At 51.7% G+C, this 11700-nt stretch overlaps 1 protein-coding gene across 1 annotated transcript; it reads right to left on the reverse strand.

The window, feature by feature from the left end:
* Nucleotides 1–6233: 6233 nt before the first annotated feature.
* On the reverse strand, nucleotides 6234–8828 carry LOC137838553 (uncharacterized). The gene is made up of 3 exons (XM_068647801.1): nucleotides 8513–8828; nucleotides 6985–7696; nucleotides 6234–6849 (listed from the first exon to the last, which is right to left on the reverse strand). Exons 1-3 carry the CDS (start codon nucleotides 8826–8828, stop codon nucleotides 6234–6236), a joined length of 1644 nt encoding a protein of 547 aa, XP_068503902.1.
* Nucleotides 8829–11700: the final 2872 nt, after the last annotated feature.

Raw genomic sequence — 11700 nt, forward strand, 5'->3', positions numbered from 1 at the left:
ACCAACTTCCAACAGTTTTCGAAGATCTTCGTCGAGCAGTATATAGTGAACAAGGCATCGCCCAGGGTGTCTTATGATCTGTTCGACATCAGGCAGTACCATGGAGAGTCCCTCAGGGACTACTTGAATCGTTTTGGTCCACTCACCGGCCAAGGACGAAGAGATGCTAGTATACGCTTTCAAGAAGGGCGTGCTGCCGGGACCCTTCTGTGAGGCGTTGATTAGGGCTCACCCCGCCACGTTTGCTGAGGTTAGGCGACTCGCGGTGGCCCACATCGCCGATGAAAGTGAGGTCGCCGAGAAGAGGGGAAGCGTGGCCCCCGCTAGGCCACGTGCCCAAACCAGAATCCAGCCACAGAGGGTGCTGGAGACAGCGGCGGCCAAGAGGGATCAGAGGACTCGCCATCCTTATGATCCAAGGAAGAATAAGGGCAGGGGCCCGGGGCGCCCTTAACCAGCACGCCGGGAGTACAATCGCCCGCCAAAGCACAAGTTTGTCATGGGATTGGCGGACCTGATCGCCATTCCCAATATATCAGCTAGGCTGAAGGCGCCCGAGAAGGTGGGCGACAAGGTGTTGGATCCAAAGCCAGACGCCTGGTGCGAGTTCCACCATTGCTTTGGTCACACCGTTGACTCGTGTTTGGCTTTAGGATACCTGCTCGACGACCTGGTCAAGAGCGGGTTCCTAAACGACTACTTGCTGGATAGAAGGACGGGGGGTGCGTCGAGCTCCCAGCCCGCAGGTGGTGAGGCTCAGCAGCACGAGATTCCTACCCACGGAGAAATCCACACCATCGCAGGAGGTTTCTCGGGTGCTGGATGCACCGCATCACAGAGGAAGAAGTATGCGAGGTCTGTGATGACGGTGGACATGTTCGAGGACCACTCGCCGGATGTGGACATTACGTTCACAAAGCAAGATCTTCGGGACGTTGTGCCTCATGACAACGACCCCATAGTCATCTCGCTGATTACGGCGGGAAGGAAGGTCCACAGGGTTCTGGTGGACCAAGGAAGTTCAGCAAACGTGATGTTCAGGCCGACTTTCACGCAGTTGGAGCTACCCCTTGACCAGCTGAGGCCCTATGGAGGGTGTTTGTATGGTTTCGCTGGTGACCAGGTGGAGGTCAGGGGGTACATTGAGTTGAGGACTACGTTTACAGATGAGGCGGGTTCGAGAACGGAGAAAATCAAGTACCTTGTCATGAACGCTCCTTCAACATACAACATTCTGCTGGGAAGACCCACGCTCAACAGAATAGGTGCTATACCCTCGACTAGGCACATGAAGGTGAAGTTGCCATCTATGGAGGGGGTGGTGATCACCATCAAATCCGACCAGAAAGAAGCGAAGAAGTGCTATGAGAATAGCCTGAAGAACAAGAGGTCAGTGAGTTACGTGACAACCACCCCGCCTCCCGGTGTGAAGCCCAGGCCGACGGTAATGGAGGAGACCGCCGGAAGTGACGTGGTGATGGTGGATGCTGAGCTGGGGGAGGGGAACGCCGGTTTAGAGGAAGAAGAGGCGAGGAATTGCCCTGAGGAAGCGAGGGAGCTGGGAATCGCCAGGGCGGTAATCGCCAGAGAAACCAGACCAAAACCCGTCGAGCAGTGGCTCGAAAGGGAAATCGGGGGAAAGATCTTCAAGCTGGGAAGATCCCTGGAGGCTGAGCTCCAGGACCAGATCGCCAAGGTGATAGAGCGGCATCTGGATGCGTTCGCGTGGTCCGCTTCGGACATGCCCGGGATCGATCCCGACTTCTTGTGCCATCATTTGGCGATGGACAGCCAGGTGAGACCAGTACGACAGAGGAGAAGGAAGTTCAATGAGGAGAGGAGGCAGGCGATTAGAGACGAAACCCAGAAGCTCCTCGCTGCAGGCCATATTAAGGAGGTGCAGTACCCTGAGTGGCTGGCCAATGTCGTGCTGGTAAAGAAGAGCAATGGGAAGTGGCGCATGTGCGTCGACTTCACTGATCTGAACAAGGCCTGCCCAAAGGATTCGTATCCTTTGCCAAGCATAGACGCCCTGGTGGACAGTGCTGCAGGGTGTAAGTTGTTGAGTTTCCTGGATGCCTTCTCGGGGTATAACCAGATCAAGATGCATCCCATGGATGAAGACAAGACTGCCTTCATGACCGAGAGATCGTGCTACTGCTACAAGGTGATGCCATTTGGGCTGAAGAACGCGGGGGCCACATACCAGAGGTTGATGGATCGGGTACTTTCGCCAATGTTGGGAAGGAATGTGCAAGCCTACGTAGATGACATGGTCGTGACCTCGCCAAAGAAGAGCAAGCACGTTGCGGACTTGGAGGAATTGTTTACTACGATCGCCAAGTTCAGGTTAAAGCTGAATCCCGAGAAGTGCATCTTTGGCGTGGAGGCTGGGAAGTTCTTGGGGTTCCTCTTAACTGAGAGAGGAATAGAAGCCAACCCTGATAAGTGTGCCGCCATCTTGGCGATGAGGAGCCCCACGACCGTGAAGGAGGTGCAGCAGCTCACGGGTCGGATGGCCGCCCTGTCTCACTTCGTGTCGGCTAGCGGAGAGAAGGGCCATCCATATTTCCAGTGTTTAAGGCGGAATAACAAATTTGCTTGGACGAAGGAGTGTGAAGAAGCCTTCGTCAAGCTTAAAGAGTACCTGGCGAGCCCGCCGGTTTTGTGCAAACCGTTGATGGGGACCCCTCTCAGGTTGTATTTTGCTGTGACTGAGAGGGCGGTGAGTGCGGTGCTCGCCCAAGACCAAGATCAGGCTAAAAAACCTATTTATTTTGTCAGCAAGGTGCTGCAAGGCCCCGAAGTAAGATATCAGGCCTTGGAGAAAGCTGCACTCGCAGTAGTCTTTTCGGCAAGAAGGTTATGCCACTATTTTCATAGCTTCACAATATTGGTGATGACCGACTTGCCCATCCAGAAGGTCTTGAAGAAGCCCGACGTCGCTGGGAGGATGGTGAAGTGGGTGGTGGAGCTGTCGGAGTTCGACATCAAGTATGAACCCCGAGGTCCGATTAAGGGGCAGATCTTCGCAGATTTCGTGGTCGAGCTCTCGTCAGAAGCAACACGAGTTGAGGGGGATGACTTTCGTTGGGTGCTTTCAGTGGACGGATCGTCGAACCAGCAGGGTAGCGGTGCTGGAGTCATCTTGGAAGGGCCCAACGGCGTGCTGATTGAACAGTCCCTGAGGTTTTCCTTCAAAGCCAGCAACAACCAAGCAGAGTATGAGGCGCTGATCGCCGGTATCTTGCTGGCCAAGGAGATGGGAGCTAGGGTGTTGATGGCTAAGAGTGACTCGCTGTTGGTCACGGGACAAGTAACAGGCGAGTTCCAGGCTAAAGATCCACAAATGGCGGCTTACCTGGAGTATGTACAGGAATTGAAGAGTTCCTTTGTCTCCTTCGAGGTGGTGCATGTGCCTAGAGAGCAGAATGCCCGAGCTGACTTGCTAGCTAAGCTCTCCAGTTCCGGCAAGGGGGGTAGGCAGAGGACGGTGATTCAAGAAACTCTGAAGACGCCTAGAGCATTTGTGGCAGATCACCTGGTTCTTCAGATAAGCAAATCGACGGAGAAAGCGGCGAGGAGCCACAGGTCTTTGACTCAAGAGACCTTGAGGTCGCCAAGAATAAGGGCATGTCGGGGAGAGAAGGTGAACGTGGCACAGGTTTGTGCTACCCATGAGCCAGACACCTGGCTAACGCAGTACAAACGATGTCTGGCGGATGGCCTCCTCCCGTTGGATCCGACGGAGGCTAGGAAGATAAAGAAGAATTCTAGCAAGTTCACAATGATTGATGGCGAGCTGTATAGGTTTGGGTTCTCTCACCCACTCCTGGAATGTGTGCATGGCGAGAAATGTACAAGAATTATGGCAGAGCTCCATGAAGGGATATGTGGGAGCCACGTCGGGGGTCGAGCTCTGGCCGCAAGGACCCTCCGTGCAGGTTACTACTGGCCTATGATGAGAGAAGACTGCAAGAGGTACGCGCAGTGCTGCAAGCAGTGTCAGCAGCACGCCGATTGGCACAAGGTGCCTCTCGAGGATTTGAAGTCGATTTACAGCCCTTGGCCATTTCACACGTGGGGGATCGATATTCTGGGACCCTTTCCATTGGCGATAAGGAAAATGAAGTACTTGGTGGTGGCAATTGAGTATTTCACCAAGTGGATCGAAGCAGAACCAGTGGCCCAGATCACCGCACACAAGATCGAGGGTTTCGTGTGGAAGAACATTGTGTGCCGATTTGGTGTGCCCAAGCGCCTGGTGTCGGACAACGGGACTCAGTTTGCAAGTCACCTGTTGAAGAAGCTGTGCGAAGGGGTGGGAATTCAACAAGTATTTGCTTCCGTCGAGCACCCTCAGACGAATGGCCAAGTAGAGTCAGCCAACCGGGTGTTGCTAAGAGGTTTGAAGAGAAGGCTAGAGAAAGCCAAAGGAAGTTGGGCTGAGGAGGTACCTCGTATAGTCTGGGCGTACCACACCACCGAGCAGTCAGGAACCCATGAGACCCCGTTCAGTTTGGTTTACGGGTGCGACGCAATGATTCCAGTAGAGATCCAGGAGAGCTCGTCGAGATTCCAGAACTTTGTAGCGGAAGACTCGAATGAAGAAAGAAGGCTGAATCTGGATTTGCTGGATGAGGTCAGGGAGGAGGCGAGATTGAAAGCTGAGGCAGTGAAAAGAAGGATTGAACGAAGAAATAACTCGAAGGTGATGCCAAGACAGTTCAGAGAAGGCGACCTGGTGATGAGGAAGGCCCACCAGTACGAGATGGAGAACAAGCTGTTGCCTAAGTGGACGGGACCGTTCAGGATAACCGAGGCGCTCGGGAACGGCGCCTACCGCTTAGAAACGTTGGAAGGAGGGGCGATTCCTCGCACTTGGAACGCCACGCACCTCAAGTTATATTACAGTTAAGAACTTTGTAAGTAAAAACAAACACGAAGAGCTTTACAATGTTTCTGTTAAAACAGTTTGGAGGGGGCACTCTTTTTTCCCTAAGCAGGGTTTTTAATGAGGCCGCCCAATAAAGAAGAGTTTTCAAAGTTTAAAGTGTTTTAGATTGCATGCTTGTTGTTTTCCGAAAGTTTTGAAGAAAGACCTTGTCACTTATATGTGAATTAAGGCGAGTTGAAGTTATGTTGCATGCTTTCTAAAAAGTTTCTAAGTCTCCATCGTCTTTCGGCGATTGGCGGCATAGTTAAAGTTTAAAGTCCTCATCGTCTTTCGGCGATCGGAGGCACCAGTTAAAAGACCTCAACGCCCTCGCGCGTCCTGAGGCGAGATAAAGACCTCCTCGCCGTCGAGCGAGTGCAGGCGAGGAAGAGTAAAAAGTCCTCAGTGCTTCCAGAGGAGAGAAGATGTAGCCTCTGGGGCAATGTAGAGGCACCAGTAAAAAGTCCTCAGTTCTTCCAGAGGAGAGAAGATGTAGCCTCTGGGGCAATGTAGAGGCACTAGCAAAAAGTCCTCAGTGTTTCTAGGGGAGAGAAGATGTAGCCCCTGGAGCAATGTAGAGGCGAGTTAAAGACCTTCTCGCCGTCGAGCGAGTTCAGGCGAGTTAAAGACCTTCTCGCCGTCGAGCGAGTTCAGGCAAGATAAAATCCTTCTCGTCTTGAACGAGTTCAGGTATGGAGTGAAGGGTGGAAGAAGTTCAGAGGGTGGCTAAGGTAGGTTCAAAGAGAATGCCCAGCCACCCGGTTCCTTGTTCTGAAGCTCAGGAAGGTAGAGAAGGATCCGAAAGGCGCCTCTACCCCCAGATGAGGGAACAATGGCCAAGTTGTGAAGGCAAGAGGAAGCTAGTCTCGCTAAGACTCTTTGGCGACCAGGAGAAATTCAAGCGATGGCAAGAAGCCAAGGCCCGTTTTGATAAGGCAGATCAGGTAAGCTGCATCTTAAGCTGTTAGTTGGGTTGAAGCTCGTTACTTGAAAAAATGGTTTCGCGCTGAGGTTCATTACCTTAAGGTTACAAGTTGTTAGAGTATTATCGCTCGAAAGTTGATAGTTTAAGCAGCAAGTAAACAAGTTGCGCTCGCGGAGTTGTTAAGTTAATTTCGTCTAAGAGAGTTATACAAGGAAAATAAAGTCAACAGAAAGATCATGTAAAGAAGCAAGAAAGGTCATAACATAGTGGCAACAGTTCAAAATACGTGCACAGAGAAGAGAAAAATTTATTACAAGTGAATTGTGTAAGAAAGAGACAGGTAAGTAAGTGATGGAGGGAAGCAGCAAGCAGCTAGTCTTCAGAAGGAACGATCTTCCCGTCCACCACTTCGTTGTTCAGCGACACCATGGAGAGATCCAAATCAGGGTACTGGCAGGCGAATTGTTCCAAGGCAGCATCGAACCCAGCAGCGAGGATTTGGGCAGAGCTCAGCTCGAGTTCTTCAATCTGCTTCTTGAGCCCCTCATTCTGCTGCTTCAGTTCTTCAGCCCTCTCCCGAGCTTGAAGAAGGTCTTCAGTAACCCTCTTGTTCTCCGCCTGCGCTTGGACCAGCTCTGCGGCGACCCCTTCGTTTTCCTTTTTGGCCTCGGCGAGTTTGGCCATGGTGTCGTCTCTCTCTTTCTCAGTTTTCCCCAAGAGGACCTCCCGATCTACGGACCTCTTCTCAACGTTTTCTACCTTGGCGGCATCTGCTTTAATTGACGCCTCCAGGCTAGCCACCTTGAGACGATAGGGGACCAACTTGCTCTTCAGCTCGATCTTCTCTTGAGCTAAGAGGTGCACCCTATGGCGTAGATCGGTGGCCTCCTTGCGCGCCACCCGCAGCTCGATGCTCATGGCATCCTCCACTCGGGAATGATCGATCTCCGCGAGCATAAGGTTGCAGGACAACTTCTCCGCCTCGATCCTTATTAGGCGATTCTCCTCTTGGAGCACGGAGATGTCATCCTGGAGTTTCTTGCTGGAACTCTCCACAGCTTTTGATATGATGGAGGGGAAATCCTCTGCCATCATCTTGAGTTTTGTTGAGAAGGGTTCCCACACCCTTTTGACCTCAAGGGAGAGGTTTGCTCGTGGAAGCACCGGGGGAGCCTGTTGCTGGTTCTCGCCACCACCTTCTTGAGTTGGCTGTTGAGTTGGAGCTTCTTGACGTGGTGGTGACGAGGGGGACTCGGTGATGATAATGGGCGAGTTGTGAGCCCCTTCATCCCCACCTGCCGCAGTTTCGGCGATTGAGGCGGTTGAAGGAGGACCCCCTCCAGCAGATACATATGGCGTGGAGGCACTTGGGGGGTTCTCCATGAAGTTAGCCTCAACAACCTCAATCACGGGGAATGCAGCTGCCAAGGGAACTGCTTGGACTGGCGATGTGGGAGCCGAGGGAGGAGGCGGTGTCGTAGTTGGAGCTGGTGGTGAGGACGGTGTTGATGTTGGAAGAGGAGGTGGATCAGGTAGTGAAGAAGGCGCCACCCTCCTTCTTTTCGTGATGAGACCGTCCTCAGTCGCCTCATCGTCTTCTTCTTCGTCCTCATGAACCACTTGAGGGGTTTTCCTCTTTGGCTTTCTGAGGACGAGTTTTTTGCGTTGTGGGGCGGGCTGGGCCTCTGAAGGGGCTGGGCCTTTAGGGGGCGATCTGCCCTGGGCAACGGTGATCTCCACCACTGAATTGGGAACGGTCTGGGAGCCCGACGCCAACCCATGGGCTCGGGCGAGCGCCCTCAATTCAGCCAGTTTTCCCTTGCCCAACATGAGATCTGCATAATACAAAGGTATACAGGTCAGCTCAAAGAGAAAGATAAACGCATGAGCAAGTATGCAGATGAGACAAACAAGTGATGCAGAAAATAAAACTCAAGTCTTGTGCACAACAGATAAGACGCCTAGCAACAGTTAACAGAGGTATCGCCAAGAGCAATAACTTAGATATTTAGGTGAGCTCTAACCTATGCGAGCCTCGAGTTGGCCTTCGAAGAATTCGAAGGAGATGATTGTAGAGGTAAGGAAGGTAATGTTGGCGTCTGCCACGCTCTTCCAGAAGAGGCACAAATCTTTGTCCAAAGCGCCCATGTTGTCAGGGCTTCTTGGCCTCCTGAAGCTTCCTTTAGAGTCTTTGTTTCCCTTGTTTACCCAGTACAAGGGAAAGCCGTCGAGCAGCGAAGCGTCCTGGTCGTTTTGGCGTACTTGGATGAATTTCCCCTTCCAATCCTTGTAGGATTGCTGGAAGATAGAGAGGATCGACCTCCCAGCAATCCCGTTCAGACTCACCCAAAGGCGATCTCCCGGATGCTTAGCTTCAAAAAGGAAAAGGAAAACGTCCACTGACGCTGGCAGTCCCAGATGTGCGCATATGATTTGAAACGCCCGCACGAACGCCCAGCTGTTGGGATGAAGCTGGGCAGGGGCGATGTCGAGCTCGGTCAGCAGCTCTCGCTCGAAACGAGTGAAGGGAAGTCGGAGCTTCACCTTCTTGAAAAACGTCGTGTAGAGAAAGCAGAACGACTCGCCATCGCTCGCTTTGTCATCAGCGCAGATCGGCTCCTCAGGGTGGCAAGGCAGCACAACTATTTTACTATCGTGCTCCTTGTGAAAAGAAAGATCCGACTGGTCCCCTTTCCTCAGTCGGAGCACCGCCATCGCAGAGTTTATTGAAGAAGTTTCTTTCAGCAAAGCCGAGCTGGCCCAGGGGTAAAGCTTTTTATAGTCTGGAGTAGGGACGGAGGCTCCTCCGGCGACCGGTGGAGTAGCCTGAGCCAGGTTAGGGCGAGAGGTTGCAGGCCTCTCAGCCTGGGAAGAAGAAGCACCAGGTGCTCGTGGTGGGTTATGAGCTTGAGACGGAGGGTTTTGTGCCGAGGGAGGAGGATTTGGGGTGATCTTTGAGCGAGCCATCGCGGAAACTGGAAAGGAAAAAGAAAGGGAAGGGTGAACGAAGTTTGCAGAGGCTGACTCGATTGTGAAAGAAGGATGAAAAAATGAACGAATGGAGGTTCGTTGTAATGGGGACGAAGCCCTAAGTTACGAGAAGGAAGAAGCAGAAGAAACAACCCACAGCGTATGCACCAGGCAGTTAATGGATGATGCGAATCGGTTAAAATGCAGGAAAACTCAGCAGAAGAAGTAAAGGGAGTACCTTTCGATGATCGGATGAACGCTGAAGGAAGTTGAGGATTCAGAAGGTTGAAGAGCGTCGTGGGTTTTCGCAGAAGAAACTCAGAGCGTTTGAGAAGGCAAAGAAGTGATGGAACAGTAGAAGTGAAATGGGTTTAAGGGTTTTTCAAATGGTTTTTGGAAGCGTAAATGACAACTAAAGATAATCGTTGATGAAGCCACGTGTCGAGCGATTGGGAGAATGTTTGGTGGAGCGTCAAGAAAGCAGAAAGTACGAACGTTTGGAATTCTGCGCCAGCGCCACGTAGATCGGTAGTGACGTGACTCCTTTAGTCTTTTCGCTGGACAAGTCTTCGCTTAAGACTGGGGGGCTTGTGTACCGCCCTGGTAGTCGGAAGTGATGATGTGGCTTCGAGCTATTATATAGGCGTGTTGGATGGGACACCTGGTTGGCAGAAGAGAAGGAAGTCGGGGGGGTTCGTGTAGTCGCCAGTTATTAAGTTGGCGTGCTCCGATCTCCAGCACACCTAAACCGGCGGTCTCCGGGTTGAAGATGAAGTCGCCAGATGTGAACCTAGGCGACCAAGTGATTAGAGATCGCCGAAACAAGGACATCGCCGAAGATGAAGGCAGATAGACACTTCCCAGCTGGCCAGAAGATGAGGTCGGGGGATAGCTTACTTGAACATGCACAGTGAAGCAGGTAGGGCAGATCATGAAGGCGGCCGGCGAGACCACAGGGGAGGTGTGTACGAAGGCACCCGAACTCGCCACCCAGAAGAGATCACGCTCCAAGGCAGCTATGCACTGAGTTGTATCATGCATAAGTAACTTAGCCAAAAAACCTGAAGAGTAAGAAATAGCGCCCAAGTCAAGGATGCTCCAGATGATGTTACGTGTACAGCTGGATGCGAGCCACGTGTCCAGATGTGTAACTGCCAGGAGAGAGAAAGTGCCCAGGTATATAAGAGTTTCCAACAAACTTCTGAGGTACGCACGTTCAGATTGTTTCTTTACGCTTGCGAGTCTTGAGTACGCTGAGAGAGAACTGGTCACGGTTCCTTAGAGTTCTTGAGTTTTTACTCTTAAGTAATTGTTGGTTCAGTCGCTGACTTGGGCGTCGGAGCGTGATCGGCCGCAGCGGCACTGTTTCGTCTTTTGCAGGTTCTTGAGGTGGATCGTGGTGAAGGACGGAGGCTAACACGGTGCAGAAGTCAATCCAAGTTTGACGAGGCAAAGCTCCAGCGTTTTGGTCAACAGGCAGGATCAAATCCCTTAACCCCTGATCAAGGACTAGGCTCCCAGATTTTAACTTATACTAGACATACCTGTTATCTTGACTTCTGCTTGATTATCTGGTGGCGACGCCTTGTGCTGGCGACGCCCTGTTCTAGTGACACCTTGTCTTGGCATCGCTATCTTGGCGACGCCTTATCTTAGCGATGCCTTATCTTGGCGACGCTTTATCTTGGCAACGCCTTATCTTGGCATTGCCTCATCTGGGCGACGCCTCTTCTTGGCGACGCCTCATCTTGGCAACGCCTCATCTTGGCGACGACTGGTTTTTGCTACGACTCATCTTGGCGACGTCTTATCTTGGTGGCGCCTCAAGTTTTCGTCTTTGTTTCTTTAACCTTTGATCTTACATTCGAATGAGAGAAAAACTAGGGCAAAAATATCTTAAACTTTTCTTTTCTTTATTTGGGTGACCTCATTAAAAAACCCCCGGGAGGGAAAAAGAGTGTCCCCTTTACAAACTTCAATTGGAATAACATCAACTGAAATAAATCTTTAAATTCGCCGCATTCCAGCTACATGGGATGGGGCCCCCTTCTAAAGTCTCTAGCTTATACGAACCATTCCCTTTGGCCTTGGTTATCCTGAACGGTCCAGTCCACTTGGGAGACAACTTGTTTTCTAATTCGTAGGGCTGGGCCTTCCTAATGACCAGATCACCAACCTGGAACTGTCGCAGCTTCACCTTGGAGCTGTACTGACGCTCCACTCTTCTCTTCACGGCCTCAACCTTAATTTTCGCTTCTTCTCTAGCTTCATCTATCAGGTCCAGGTTCGCCCTCCTTTCTTCGTTGGATTCTTCCGCCACGAAGCCCAGGAAACGGGGCGAGCTCTCGTGGATCTCCACTGGGATCATGGTGTCCAATCCATACACTAAGCTGAAAGGTGTCTTCATAGTGGAGGATTGAGGCGTGGTGTGGTAAACCCATACAATCCTTGGTACTTCATCTGCCCACACCCATTTAGCCTTCTCTAATCTGAGTTTCAAACCCCTCAACAAAACTCTGTTTGCTGACTCGACCTGCCCATTTGTCTGGGGGTGTTCGACCGATGCAAACACCTGCTTGATTCCTACTTCTGCACATAGCTTCCCCAACTGTTGGCTCGCGAACTGGGTGCCATTGTCTAAAATGAGACGCCTTGGTACCCCGAAACGACACACAATGTTCTTCCAAACAAAATGTTGTACCTTGTGCGCGGTGATCTGTGCCACTGGTTCGGCTTCTATCCACTTGATGAAGTACTCGATGGCAACGATCAAGTACTTCATCTGCCTTATCGCCAATGGGAATGGGCCTAGGATGTCAATCCCCCAAGTATGGAAAGGCCATGGGCTGTATATGGATCTCAGTTCCTC

This window comes from Phaseolus vulgaris, chromosome 11 (assembly GCF_000499845.2).
Source record: "Phaseolus vulgaris cultivar G19833 chromosome 11, P. vulgaris v2.0, whole genome shotgun sequence".
Lineage (NCBI taxonomy): Eukaryota > Viridiplantae > Streptophyta > Magnoliopsida > Fabales > Fabaceae > Phaseolus > Phaseolus vulgaris.